The sequence below is a fragment of the Cynocephalus volans genome, chromosome 14, assembly GCF_027409185.1.
Source record: "Cynocephalus volans isolate mCynVol1 chromosome 14, mCynVol1.pri, whole genome shotgun sequence".
Classification (NCBI taxonomy): Eukaryota; Metazoa; Chordata; class Mammalia; order Dermoptera; family Cynocephalidae; genus Cynocephalus; species Cynocephalus volans.
Window position 1 is genome coordinate 19,826,668 of NC_084473.1, and position 15,985 is coordinate 19,842,652.

At 33.8% G+C, this 15,985-nt stretch overlaps 1 protein-coding gene across 6 annotated transcripts in view; it reads right to left on the minus strand.

Moving 5' to 3' along the window:
• PUM2 (pumilio RNA binding family member 2) overlaps positions 1–15,985 on the minus strand; it is an 83,544-nt gene that overhangs the window by 33,836 nt on the left and 33,723 nt on the right. For all 6 annotated transcript variants that reach the window (XM_063077703.1, XM_063077702.1, XM_063077701.1 and 3 more), the window contains 3 exons: positions 10,625–10,750; positions 7,524–7,666; positions 5,771–5,909 (listed from right to left, as the gene is read on the minus strand). In XM_063077703.1, the coding sequence (XP_062933773.1) occupies positions 5,771–5,909; positions 7,524–7,666; positions 10,625–10,750 (408 nt within the window). The remainder of the gene's footprint in view (positions 1–5,770; positions 5,910–7,523; positions 7,667–10,624; positions 10,751–15,985) is intronic.

The following is a 15,985-nucleotide window of genomic DNA, read 5'->3' on the forward strand; positions in this document are numbered from 1 at the left end:
AAACGATAACCAACACCATAAACATCTCAATCGGTGCAGCTTACACAATTCTGACTGAAAAATTAAAGTTGAGCAAACTTTCTACTTGGTGGGTGCCAAAACTGTTGCACCCAAATCAGCTGTAGACAAGAGCACAGCTTTTGCCGGTAATTTTAAACAAGCAGGATCAAGACACTACTTGTTTTGTCTACTACTATAATACCATATAGTACTTTTACACTACTTTGACACTATCTCTTCAATGAACTGTATCAAGAAATAATACATGCCTTTAAGCAGTATGATCCTGAAGAAAAAGCACAATCAAAGCAATAGGTACCAAGAGGTATAAATGGTCCATCAAAGCAAAACTGGGGTTGGCCAGTTGGCTCAGCTGGTTATAGCATGGTGTCATAACATCAAAGTCAAAGGGTTTAGGATCCCCATACCTGCCAGCCACCAAAAACAAAACGACAAAGCAAAAGTGGACCAGTCAAGAGCAAAGATCATGGCAACAGTTTTGGGGGATGCTCAAGGCATTTACTCGGAAAAGATAAGAAACCATTAGAGTTCTGAGGACAGGAGTGAGTTAATGCAACTTCTCTTTCATTCTAGCTACTGTGTACAGAACAGACTCCATTGGGCAGAAAGGAAGGGCAAGATGAAATATGGTAACCCAGATGGAAAGCTAATGCAACTGACATGTAATGGTGACCAGGTCAGAGTAGAAGAGGTGGAGGTAGAAAGGCAGATTCTATTTTTTATTTTTTTATTTTAAGAAAGGTAGTTAGACTGTGAGAGCCAGCAGAATTTGTTGAGACTAGATGAGGGATATAAGAAAAAGAGTCAAGAATTGCTCCTATTTTTGGTTAAAGTATTATAAGAATGGAGCTATTTATTGTGAAGTATACCACAATGCATTTATACAGTCTACATTTTCCAATTTATTAACATGAGATTATTCCTGATAGCTTCTTATGATTGTTTAATTCTCCTGATATTGGTTATTTATGCCTTCATTTTGTCTCTTTTTTTGATGAGCCTCTCTGAGGTTGATCAACCTTAGTAGTCTTTTCAAAGAAAGAAATCTGGGGATAAATGATCCGTTTTATTGTATGTTTACTGGCTATTTCATTCACATCATCTCCTATCTTTATTATTTGCTTCCTTGTACATTCCTTGAGTTTATTCTCTTCTTTTTATAGTTTCCAAACAAATGCTTAGCTCATTAATTTCCAGACTTTCTTATTTTCTAATGTATGCATCGCTATATGTTCCTTCCATGTTCTGTTTCAGTTGCAATCCACAAATTTAAACTATGGAGCATTTTCACTATAATTCAGTTTAAACATTTCTAACTTCCACTGTATTATCTTTTTGTTACTGAGAAACTTTGTGAGAAATGTGACATTATGAGGTGTAGAGAAAGGGAAGAAGGTAAGGTAAAGAAAAATGGCATAAGACATGGGGAATTAAAAAAAGGCATGGTCTTCATACTCAAAAATTGTACAATCTAGTAGAGGAGGAAATACACGCCTTTCTGAATTATAAGATGCCACTTACTGTAAGATATGACCTTGATCTAATAACTTTCCTTCAGAGAGAAACAAAACTCCTTCCACTTTAATTTTAAGACTTTTCCCATCTTTAAACATGTTAAAGTAAGCACTGCAGAACTAATAAACTACAAATAGCTAAATGAAATGCAAGGAAGAAAAAAAAGTAATTATTAATACATGAGTACTAGAAAAGAATGATCAGTGGAAGAAATCATATTAAAGGATGAGAAGGAAAGTTAATCACAAAATGCTTATAAAGCTAGATTAAAAAAGCAAAAGGCAAAACTATACACACCAACTTTGTTTAAAATTTATAAAAGCGTACTCTAAGCTAAAGAAAAACATGATCAGCTAGGGCTAGAGGCATAAAAGTACAGTGTATTTGGAGAACAGTATGTGGTCTAGTGTATTAAAGCATAGGACTAACAAAGAGATTTAACAGATTAGGTTAAAACGGTAGTTTGGGGCTAGATCATGAAAAGTGTGAGGAACCAGAATGGTATAAACTGACATGTATTTATTTATTTTAAAAAAATTTTTATTTTTAGGCAGCTGACTGGTATGGGGAACCAAACCTTTGACCTTGGTGTTACAAGGCCACACTCTAACCAACTGAGCAAACCAGCCAGCCCCTGACATGTATTTTTGAAAGGTAACTGAAAGGAGAATAAAAAGATAAAATGAACAAAAGAGATCAGCATAAGACAGAGTTAGTGGGAGGATAAGGGACTGAACAAGAATAGCAGATACGAAAGGAAATAAACATGACATACAATGATCAAAAATTGGCAAGTTATGGATTGTCCAGCATAGTAAAAAACCAAGAAGTAAAGATGACTTTGCAGTTGAAGCCAAGAGTTTCTAGTCCTAGAGGATAGTAGAGTTAACTGAAATAGTATGTAAATAATACGATAAGCAAATCTGGAAGAGATGAGTTCATTTTCTGACATTTTCAGTTGGAGGAATGGCTGGAATGTACAAATGGTAATATCTGATAAAAGGGTAGAATAGAAATGTGTTACAGGTATTTGGAAAATAATCCAAGATGCAGGTGTAAACTCATATGGATGAAAATTAAAATAATTAAAGTAGATAGACTCTACTAAGGGAATAAATGTAGAGTATCTCCATTTTTCCAATATTGAAACCAAAGTTCAAAGTATCTTGGCCAAGGTCACATAACTACTAAGTGGTAGAACAATACAGCAGATCTGACTCCAAAGCATGTAGTCATTAATCCAGACTGTCTTCTAATTAAAGATATACATAGAGGAAACGGGGACTGATATAGCAACGAGAAAGGTGAAAAGGCCAGGAGAGTAAAGTATAATAGAAGTGATAGTAGAAAGGAGTTTCAGAGAGTTGGAGATAGTCAACAGGGTGAAATACAACAAAGAACTGAAAAAAATAAGGGTGGAGGAGAGGAAGTCATACTTTGCAATTGTTGCCAAGTAATATTAGAGCTATTACAAAGGAATCATAGAGGCTGGGCATAAAAGAAGTGTGGTGTACAGTGTAAATTTTGACACTGAGTCCATGAACGGATCGCAGTAGAGATAAAGCTTTTTAGGATGAAAAGGCAGACTAGCACGGTGGTTGAAGGGAAGGAGGTGGCAGAGAGAGAAAGAATGAAGATACGAGACTGAAAAACAACAGATAGCATGTAGGATCAAGCAGAAAGGTTAAATATAGGACAATAACCAGGGATCTGATAGATGAAAGCTGAAGAAGGATAGAAAGTGTAAGAGTTAAAGTATAATAAGACTTGAAGAACATCAATTTTCTCAAGTGAGCTTTTTAAAATAGCACATTAGATTTATAACTATGTGTATATTTGGATATAGAAAGTGAAAATTATTTCATCAGAGTTCTGGGCAGAATGAAGTACAGACAAGATAAGAGAAAGTTTTAGAGCAAGGCAATCATGTGAACAGCTAACAAGTCACTGAGACTTAGAAATACTAATTCTAGTAAGGTCCATTTTATGAGACCAGTTTTTACACTTATATTTCTAAGGAGCTAAATGTTATGGCTCAAAAGGTTAAGTAAAATAATCTGCTTTAAGACATGCCCTAAAAGTTATACCTATTTTTATTATTATTCCAAAGATATAATCACTTTTAGACAAATAATAGTATAAGAGCTTGCTTTCTTCTAGAATTATGAGCCTAGAGATCCCTGTTAAATGAAACAAAAAAAGAAAGCAATACAGAGCTTTCTCACACAACGAAAAGAAAAGTGAATATAAATATAAATTCTAAGACCAAAGTTAATGAAATTTAATAGCAAAATACTATGACGTTTTTATTAAGACTATGAGCTGAATATGAAGGGGAGCAAAAGCATTTATAAAAAATGAGTAATAGGAACAGCATAAAGAGACTAGAAAGATCAGGAACTGTCACTGTCAGCAGCATATACACACAGGCCAGAAGTACTCTCTTAATTCCAGGTTCCACTAGGGATCTAGTTAGGCAGGAAAGACTGCTGTATTCTATGACTCTGCTTCCCTTTCTAGCTGTAGCTAAAACCTAAGAAGAACCCAAAATAGTCTTAGTGGCTCTCTAAAACTACCAGCTCACTTCCATTAAGCCCTTCTTCCATATGCCTACAACTTTAGTGTCACACTCCATCCCTCAAAAGGCTGCTTTTGCTAACATCTCTAATGAACAATGGCTTCAGGAGGTAGCTTCCAGGAAGTGAGCATATGAATGGAGTATAAAAGAAAATAATCACAAAACACACTACTCTACCAAAATTTATACTTCAGGGACAGCACTATGAAAATCTTCTCTCTATCCAGTGGACTAGACAAGATGATAAACCCAGACCTTAGAATTCCAGAGAACAGAATTAATACAATTGACATAGAAACCCTTAAAATAACATACAGGAGTATTTAACCAACATTTAATACATAAAAGAAACCTTCAATCATGCAAGTTACAATCTTTTCCAATACACTGAACACACTTTCTAAATGACCTGAATAGAAAATTTAACTACCGGGCCGACCCCGTGGCTCACTTGGGAGAGTGCAGCGCTGGGAGCGCAGCGGCGGGTTCGGATCCTATATAGGGATGGCTGGTTCGCTCACTGGCTGAGCACGGTCACAAAAAAAAAAAAAAAGAAAGAAAATTTAACTACCTTACAATTAAATGGAAACTGGAACCCACATTTCATTAGTTAAGTAAACCGAATAGTCATAGGAGTAACCACTCATATACGAAAAGTGAAAAATAACATAGTTAAAAGAAAAAGTGAGTTTTCAGAAGTGGAGAGAATGGGAAGTGATGCCTTATCTACTGATATTCAAATAGAGCTTTTAAATTTCACTTTAAAAACAAAACAAGCACTGCTTTTTTAGCTTAAGAGAAACACCTTCCTTCCTCCATTATTATTAAAGTAGTGATACACACATATATATTTTTTTGACCGGTAAGGGGATCACAACCCTTGGCACGGCGTGGTCTGCACCACGCTCAGCCAGTGAGTGCACTGGCCATTCCTATATAGAATCCGAACCCGCGGCCTCAGCGCTGCCAGCGTCACACTCTCCCGAGTGAGCCACGGGGCCAGCCCATTAAAGTAATGATTTTATATCCAGTTACAAAAAAATCAATTTCACACACAAAAAATATATTTGGTGCCCCTTTCTACAAGTTGTACAGCAGCAATGGGCAGAAATTTTATACTATAATCTTCTATACATTAGGCTTTCATAGGCATATTATAGACATTATTGCTATGAAGTTATAAATATCAAGTTTAAAATGCTTATTAATGTGCTAAACAAGATTGGACAATGATCAAAGCAAAAAATGTTATCTGTAAACTTTTCAATATTAACTAATTAAATGACTATTCTTATATGGCAGGAATGACAAATAGCTTTTGTCTTGCATGCCAACTCTAACCAGCTGGTTTTACTTCCTGAAGCACTGTATTGAAAATTCCGGGGTAGGGTCAGCTGGAAAGATGCTATAGTTTATACCATAAACAGATTAAGAAAAAATGGCTGTGTTGAGAACTATGATACACATTTGCCATTTCTGTCACTGAATCTCACAAACAGTATTGATTTCAACTATCAGCATCTCAGTTCTAAATAATTTATTACAGGGTAGGCAAGATTCTGAACACACTTCTTGATTTTCTCACTGTTCAGTGTGTATGTCTACATTTAACATTTTAAAATCTATTCAAATTTCTACAACTAACCAATTATATACCTGGCATGCCGGTAGCAAGACCCTGACCAAAAGCCAAAGTTGGATTTGCTGCTGCAGCTGCTGCAAGTGATTCTGCTTGCTGCCCTTGCTGACCCTGATTGGGAGTAAGAGGACGCTGACCTGCTCCAGCACGGAGAACCTACAAAGGACAAACGATTTTAAAAGTGGTATTATAAAAAATAGATAAAGAAATTTATCTTGGACAACTGTATATACAGATGCTCCTCAACTTATAATGGGCTAACATCACAATAAGCCCATTATAAAGTCCAAAAATCAGAAGTACTGTTACCAATAGCCTGTGGATAGTTTTTAAACATATTTTCATGAAATGAAACGTAGATTTAGCATGAAAAATCACAAAATAACATCAAAAACACAATCACTGGATTTTGACAACTAGAGCAATCTATAAAGTAACATGGAGATTATAAAAGGTCTTTGGGTAAAAATTATTTCTAATATTTGTGCTCTCTAATTTATCAAGACAGTATTTTTTTAAAAAGAAATTTGTTTGGGAGTGGAGGGAATGGCAAAATCTTAGTTAAAGACTTCAGATTTTATTAGCACTGCACTCTTCCAAGTGAGCCACAGGCCAGCCCAAGACTTCAGATTTTATTAAAATTATTTTCTAAGGCTGAAAACAAACAGGAAGCTTAAGGGAATAAACTAAGTATGATATCTGTTATAAGATTGTGATGCAGAACAAAAACTTCAAATCAAACTAAGTTTTCAGAATTCAGAAGCTTTAATAAAAGTGAGTAAAAACTGCTTTTTGACATAAAGCCTCAGTGTAAAAAAAAAGAACACAATAATACATCAAAACAAGGTGAAAACTCTTAAGGCTGGTCAAGTTTCACTACTTTATTAACACATCGCTTTTGCAGTGATTACACACAAGCATGATAAACTTAATCAACTTTACAAATATTTAAAAAATTCAGGACAAAGGGCATTCATTGTAAACCCATCCATATAAATAAATATCAAACACAGATATGTGTATTGTTAAGGTAATGTATTATTTTTATGTTTGCTCAAAGAAGATATAGATTAAAAAATAATTTATTAAACAATGCTGTGATAAGATGTACACTGACTAAGGCACAAGGACAGCTTCAACAGAGCATCAATGTAGTATTAAGACCTTTATATTAAAGGAAATTCAAAATAAAATTTAACTGCCAACTAGGCAATACCATACTTATCATTCAGTTGCCTGTTTGGTATAAATATGATGAATGTGACAGCCATAATATTCATATATATCAATAATGTTTTTACATTAATCAAAATAGTTCTTTAAGGGGCTTTAATAAAAAAAAAATTCTCATGATATTTTCTTTCTGTTTTAAGAAATTAAAGCTACCTTTAGTAAAAATATTTCATCTTTTCTTGCTTAAAAATATAAAGTACCTAGTAATATTTAATATTTAAAATTGTAATTTAAATACCTGAAGAAAAATGAAGGGATAATTATTTTAACAGGAGCATTATTAGCATATACTTAAGAAAAAAAATTTAAAAATTGATAGAGATTTCAAATAGCAAAATGAAAATGGAATACAACCAAATCTTTAAATTCATGAAATACTGATTAGGGAAAAACATCCATGCAATAAATATTTGTGTATCAACTATATGCCAGGTATTATACAATGAGGAAACAAAAGAGAAAACAAAAATATTAAATACCAGGAGCTCATAGAATTTCAAAGAATCCTCAGATAATATTTAATGGAGAAAGGCCCACCTGCTGTTGTCCAGGTTGAGCTTGTGATGCTGCTTGCTGATTGGCTGTGTTGTTTGCTGCAGCTGCAGCTTGTTGTTGAAATAAATTGGCTGGATACACCCCCCACGGAACACCATAATACTGAGGTGGAACCACTGCTGGACCTAAACCCCACAAAAAAAAAAAAAAAGAAAGAAAGAAAAAAGTCACCAGGTTTTATAGATATATGAGGTCAGTACCCTGGAACTATAAAAGGGAACAGGCATAAAACTTAGAGCAGAACATGGCCTTATAATCTTCTACCCACATACCCTTGCTATATCCTATTTTTTTCTGATTCTACTAGGGAGCAAGTATCATTCAGGTATGGGTTATTAAATTATTATTAAGTGTTCAGGAGTGACAGTGGTGGACTTAAAGAAGAGATGTGAAGAAAAACTCAGGGCTACCAATGAACTGACAGGACACTTAACCATCTAGTCAACATTTATCAAGTGCCAATTTATGGGTCTAGACTGACAAACACAGATAATATATTCAAGAAACTTTGGACACCATAAAACTTTAATATTTCTTGTGCTCAATTCATCACTTCTCTTAAAAAAGAGCATTTCCTGACTACTAAAACAAATGACAAATTTTTAAAAAGTCTTTTGCTTTGCAATCTATAATACAAAAATAAGGAACATTCTCGTACCAAGCCTGCTACAATGGTATTTGGATTGGAAACGTTGAATTTAAGAATATTCTTCATATCTGCAACAGAATTGGACACAATTCTCACAAAGTGATTGAATATTATATAATAAATGGGACATCAATGTTTATGTAGTTAGGAAAATGAGACTAGTGAGTCAAGACAAGAAAGAACTAGATAATATAAGCACAGAGGAAAATAGAGGTAAGAAAGCAAACTAGGAAAAATAGAAAAAAACAGGAAAAATGAATTGTACCAGCTCTATTCTACTTTACTCAAGACAATATTTGATTCTTGGACAGTAGATAGTATTGTATACAAAAAGCCCCACCATTAAAGTAATGAATAAAATGTCACGATTCCTGACTGATACAACAAACATGTCCTAAAATCATAGCTGTGGAATTTAAGGACATCTGAGTTGTATATTTTTAAAAGTCAAACTATTGGTTTCATTTTGGGAAGAAAATAAAATCCCAGTATAATTGACTGAATCACTATAATGAAAAGCTTTCAAAACTTATTTAAAGGCAAAATATTTCTGAAGATAGTCAGGTAACTACAACCTATGGTGAGGACTGTTAAAACACTGAAGAATTTATGAAGAAAGAATATACTTTAAAAACAAAACAAGCGGGGCCGAACCCGTGGCGCACTCGGTAGAGTGCTGCGCTGGGAACGCGGCAACGCTCCCGCCGCGGGTTCGGATCCTATATAGGAATGACCGGTGCACTCACTGGCTGAGTGCCGGTCACGAGAAAAAAAAAAAAAAAAAACAAAACAAGCGTCAGACACCTACCTAGAACTTCACTATCCAATACAGGAGTCAGACACCTACCTAGAACCTCACTATCCAACATAGCCGGAAGCCACTTGTGGCTACTGAACAAAAGATGGAAAGCCTAAACTGAGATATGCTGTAAGTATATAATAAACACAGGATTTTGAAAACTTAGCATGGAAAAAGAAATAAATAAATAAATAAATAAATTTAAAAGATATCTAGTAATAATTTTAAAATAATGATTACATGCTGAAATGATAATATTTTGGATATGTTGTGCTAAACCAAACATATTATTGTAATTAATTTCACCTGCTTTTTACTTTTATAATGTGGCTACCAGAAAATTTTAAATTACATTTTCTGGCTCACATTGCATTTCTACTGGACAGCATTGGTCCTAGAAAGCCTAAGTTCAGAATCCACAGAATGCTTATCCCTAAACTAAATGACCTCTTCAAGTTCTTTCTTCAGTCCAACTGGTTAATGGTTCTCTGTATGTATAACATACCAGCACTTTATATACTAATATCCAGTTAAATGGCACCAGAAAAGCTCACATCCTTACGGAATCACATACAAATCTACACCAAAAGCTACTGAATGACGGGTTAGTTTCAGTCTGCTAGGTAAAATATCAAACAAGAATTTGAAATTACAGTAACCTCCCCCCCAACTTTTTAAAACAAGATTTTGAGTTTAAAAGTTCCCAAACTCCTAGGAAAAGGCTGACTGTTCTATAGTTATGATAATAAATACCAAAAGTAAGTTAAGGCTGTCTAATTGACAATTAAGTGATAATCATTTCAGTAAAGACATCTCTGAAAGCCAAAAAAGATCAGTGACAGCCTTGAGTTTTGAAAATCAACCCATCAGCAGACTCACACCAGTAAACATACTTCTGAGGCTGACATCAACCCATTCTTGCCTCTATAACCAACATACATCATGCCTAAGACTAACTCATTTCTGTTTCTGTAGCCAACTCCATCTAAAGCAAACTTTTCCCAACAACCCTACATTAAGATCAGCAAATTGCTTTGCTCCATAAGACTGTGCCTGACCAACACACAACTCTCCCTTACTTTAATAAGCAATAAATACAGTTTTGGTTTTTATTTCAAATTCTGCATGGCAGTCTCAGGCTTTCATAGTTTTCAGTAAGTTTTTTCCAATTCTACCCTACCTTTTTGTCCCCCAGCTTGCTTGCACATTTTAACATTGCCCTAGAAACTTTTTAGATATGCATTCTCTCAAGATTGCTGAAGCTCTTTAGCTTATACTATCCCTGACCTGGATATTCACACCACCTACCTCCAATTTATTTTCTGAGAAGTAACTTTATTTTGCATTATCTCTGTGGGTCATGGGATTTGGTCATTAGAATGGGGATTCATGGTTGACAATTTAAGATTTCTAAAACTGCAAAACTGAAAAATGTAAACCAACTATATATAAGAGGAAAAGAGTTATTGCTTAGGCTTTTCCCTGAAAAATATAAACTGACTCCCTGGAAACTGCAGTTCATTCTGCATGTTTCAGTTTTTCCTAGGAACTTTGAATTGCCCAAATAGATAAAAAAGCTTCCACCAAAATTAAAACTAAATCCATAATAAGCAACAAGGATGAACAATAAGTTACCTGCTAATGTTGCTGCTGCAGCCAATCCTGCTGCAGTATACGGATCGGTTCCTGGAGGAGCAGCACTAATAATATATGGATTTGGCACAAATGCAGCTGGAGCAAGGCCTGCTGAGAATACACCAGCTATATTTAAAAAGGGAAAATAATGAATAAAAATGTAAAGTATGATTTTCTTCATTAGGTAAATACATTTCTACTCTGAATCTGAGGTGGGGATGGGTGGGGGAGGAAAATATATACAATGGTTCAAATTCTTACTAAGTAACCTTGGGCATGTAATACTACCTGACTCTAAAGTTTTTCATTTAAGAAATAGGTGTCTTATAGAATCTTTGTGATAATTAAATACGATATTAAATATGAAATGACTGTATAGTACTAGCACACAATAGGAACACAATAAATGTTTAGAGCAAAAACTACTATTGTTAAATAGTAGTTTTCCATTTAGTCTTTATTAAGCCATACTATGACCTAGGAATTCAACAATGAGGAAAGAAGATGCAATCTGTCCTCATAAAGCACTCTATCTACTGAGAAAAACAGTAAATTAGCAATTAGAATGTAGTATAATAAGTACAATGGGCATAGAGAAGAGGAACATCTAATAAACCTTGGAAGAAGGTGGGTAGAACTGGTGGTATAACCAGAATGAAGCCTCATGAAGAGCTTCCAGGCGCATGTTAAGTAGTTTAGACTTTACTCAAAAGGCAACAGGGAAAAAAAAGAGTTTAAAGGAGAGTGACTTTAAGCCCACTTCTGAGTCTAATATATCCCCAAATTGATCTAGTTAAGGCTAAGAAAGATTTAAAAATATACATCTGCAGTATTTATTAAAGAGAGAAGAAACTCCTGGCTATTGAGGAATCACTGTATAGACCTTTCACCATAATTACTGAAAATATTACTTTGAAAATGTGTTGTTTAGGGTTGCCTCATCTAGAAAGTAACTGAGACAAGTGGAAGGTAGGTAAGGAAATAATGAATGAGGATGTATTTAAAGTTAAAAGAGATCAAAAAAGTTTGAGTTTAAAAGATGATTAAGGGACGAGGGAGGGGGATATGGGTGTAAAAGTAGGTAAACAAAGTAATTTTTAAAAAAATATTCAAAAGGAGAATGTATTTTCAAGTCTAGGCCTTAAAATCAAGATTCAAGATGTGAAGTGTATTTCATACTGTGGATCACAGACAAAAACTCTGAAAGCTACTATATAATACAGTGTAAAAAACAGTAGTCCACTGGTCTACTAGTATATTCCTAGGCCATTACCACAGTTTTAATTATTGTGAATAATAATAGTTTTGAAATATAGTTGAGCAAGTTCCCCTCCTCCACTTTAGTTTTCCATTAATTTACTGGTTTTACTTTTTTGAGACAAACAACAAAATTAAACTTTCAAATTTAAAAAAAAAAAAAAAACTCCTCCCCTAATAAATCCCCCCTCATATATTTTTAATATATCAAAAAAAACCCAAAACCCAAAAACCAAAAAACTCCTGTTGGGATTCTGACTGACTACATTAAATCCACACACCCATTCAGGGAGAACTGACATCTTTACAATGTTGAGTTTCCCCCACAAAAGCATGTGTCTCCATTTACTCAAGACTTTAGGAAAAGTTTATAGCTTTTCATTTCTTTTTTATATTTCTCATGTCTTGATCACTATGGGTTATTTCATTATTCTGAGAGATTTCCTAAGTTTTATTTTCTAATTCATTTAGTCCTAGGTGATAGCCAGTCAATTATATAGCCACCCCAGAACTATTTTTTCTTCAAGATCCTGAACTGATTCACTTTCACATCATTCTGTTGTTTCAAGACCTCTGATGATATCTGATGGCTTAAGTCTTCTTTATCTTTTAGGTTGTGAGTATACTTCTAAAGTTCCTTAACTTTCAAGTGCTTTTATTTCTACATCTTGGGTATAAACTCTGTTATATGACTGCTTTCAGGCTGATCTTTCTTGTTTGTACATTATTTTTGTTTGAAACACTACCTTATAAGAAGAGTTTCTCTTGTACTCACGTGTCCAGTTAGTATAATTGCCTCAACTACATACTACAAGGCCAAATCTCCAAACCAAGTATTCTATTGGTGGCTTGGGGGATCTTGCCTTACATGACCTGAACACCAGTCTTGGTAGTGTGTAGGTCCTCTTTTTGTTATACTCTTCTAGCTCTCTGCAGGTCACATGGCTTTATTCCCAATTTACTTCTATGGATTTCCCCTCAGTTTCCTGTACTACAGAAATTCCATAACCAACTTTACAACCCTGCCTTTTTCGGTTTTTTTTTTTTTTAAATATGGATGCGTATTTTAAAAAACATACTCTATTCATTGTCTTTTTGGCCCAGTCCATGGACCAAGCCTAAGCCTGTTACCTATTTTTGTACAAACTAGCTAAGAACAGTTTTAATATTTTTAAATGTTTGAATAAAATAATTTGTAACACATAGAAATTACATGAAATTCAAATTTCAGTATCTATAAATACAGTTTTATAGAAACACAGTGATCTCATTTATGTATCTTCTATAACCAGTTTCATGCTGTAACAGCAGAGTTAAGTATTGTGACTGAAATTATACGGCCTGCAAAGCTTAAAATATTTACTATCTGTCAAGGTCAAGGATTCAGATCCCTATACTGGCCAACTGCCAAAAAGAAAAAGAAAAAAAAAATTTTTTTTACTATCTATCTCTTTCTAGAAAAAGTTTGTCAAATCTCATTCTAGAAGAATCTTCCAGAGCTGCTGTGACCAATACAGTAGTTACTAGCCATGTATAGCCACTAAGCATCTGAATGTGACTATACTAACTTTTGAGATCAGCTGTAAGTAGGGAAACACACACCTGATTTCAAAGACTTCATATAAAAGGAACGCAAAATTTTTCATCAGTAAGTTTTATACTGATTACATTTTGAAATAATATTCTGGGTATAATGGGATAAATAAAATATTATTAAATTAATTCATCTATTTCTTTCTTACTTTTTAAACTATGGCTACTAAATAACTTAAAATTATATGTGGTGCATATTATATTTCTGTTGGACAATGCTGTTATAAATGAGCTACTGGCCAGCCAGGAGATGACTGGGCCAACTTTGGTAAAAAGGACTGATGGCAAACAATGAATACATTTAATGGTGGAACCAAGATTAAAATGTGGAGTCAATTTTAATAAATTATGCTTAGAAATATTTCCATTTTATTCAGGTTTTCAAATTTATTTGCATCAAATGTCCAAATGATTTCACAGAGAAGTTCTGCCATATCTTTAAATATCATATAAAACCACTGTTATTTAAAATACTCTAAAGCATTAAAAAAAAGGAATATCTTTAAATTCTTCTTATGAAGCAAGTATTTTGATACCAAAACCTGACAAAAATTGCAAACACACACACACAAACCCAGAAAGTAATTTCCCTTAAACATACTGATGCAAAAATCCTAAATAAAACATTAGCAAACTGAAAGGGCATATTTAAAGAATTGTTACAAGAATAATAATTATATACAAGTCTTTTTTATTCTAAGAATGGAAGGATGATTCAATTATTATAAAATATTCCTAAAATCTAATAATATATGGTATTCAAAAGCTTTCATAGAGAGCATGGTGCTGGTAACACCAAGGTCAACGTTTTGAATCCCCTTACCGGCCAGTTGCCAAAAAAAAAAAAAGCTTTCATAGATACCAGTTTAAGGTTATAATGTAAGATAGGAGCCCGTTTACAATGATAAAATAAAATATCTAAGCACAAACTTATCAAGAAATAGGCAAACTTATGAGAGAAAAACTTTAAAGCACTCAAAAATGAAACCAGAGGAGACTTGAATGAAAGTAAAGACACACCATGCCCTGGGTAAGAATACTTAATGTCATAAAGATGTCAATTTTCCCTAAGTAAATTTAAAACTTAACCTGATCTTCGGGAAGTATTTAAGCTGATTCTAAAGTTCATATAAAAAAGCAAATAAACAACAACAACAAAAAAACATTTTAAGCTCCACCTCCCCCAAAGCAATATGTATATTAGCCAGCAAAATATTAAAACCTAAAAAAGCCTCAAGAAATAAAACTGTTGTATTGGGCCGCAAAAATACAGGAATCAATACATTTCTAACAATGAGAAAAGGATGGACTATAAGTACATGGATAAAGGGGATTGGGGAAAAAGGAAAGAAACAGGGCCAGAGAGCATGCTGCTATTTAGAAGTCATCTATAAATGTGGACATCTCTGATTAAAACCAAAAAGAAAATGTGGCACCTAATCGCACTGACACAGAACAATACAAAGTTAAGACAAGAGAACAAACTTAGTATATAAGTTTGTATATCTCCCCTTTCATAGATTCTGATGTTGAAGAGCATTCACAATTTTTCCAACCAGGAAATAAATCAAGCTTAGCCAAAATCAGATCATAAAAACGATCAAAATCAGGCATATAAATCGTTACACAAATCTACACATATGATAAAATGACATAAAACTATACATACAAACCGTATCAATGTCATATTATTGCTTTTGACACTGTACTATAATGAAGTAAAATGTAGCCATTAGGGGAAAACAGATTAAGGGTATGGAGAATGTCTCTGTGTTCTCTTTGCAATTTCATGTGAATCTATAATAATTACAAAATAAAAAGGTTTTTAAAAAAAACTGCATTCAACTTATTTTATTCCACTCTACTACAGGAAAGGTCAGAATCACAGAGTTGGGACGGGAATAAAAATAAATAAACAAACAAATAAATAAATAAGACTGATCATGAAATGGCTGCCAGCAAGATTTATCTGTATTAAGAAACAGAATACTTGCACTGGGATGGGGAGGGGGTGGGGCCGGCGGCGACAGGGGAGAACAAAGCAAAAACCCCAGTAGAGACAACAAAATGTACCATGCTTGAACTCTAGCAATAACAAATATGTAATTGTAACAATTCACAATACAGCAAAGACCAAAAGGTCAAACACCAAATAACTTAATGAAAGAAGAAAATAAGAAAATATTTTTAAGAACTTTTCTTGGGATTCCTATCTCCAAACAATTTTTTAAATGAATATTCTAACTTGATAATGGACACAAATAACTGCAACTGAATTTCCAGGTGTCTGACTCTCGACTTTACATTGGGAAAATAACTTATGCACTGACAACTTTTATCAAGTTACAGATTTTTATTTAACCAATGATACAAATAATAACCACAAATAATTCTTCCCTAATCAATACCCTTACCATATAATCTCAATGAGATTGTGTGTGTGTGTGTGTGTGTGTGTCTGTGTGTGTCTGTGTGTATATAATCTCAATGAGATGTTTCAAAAAGTAAGAA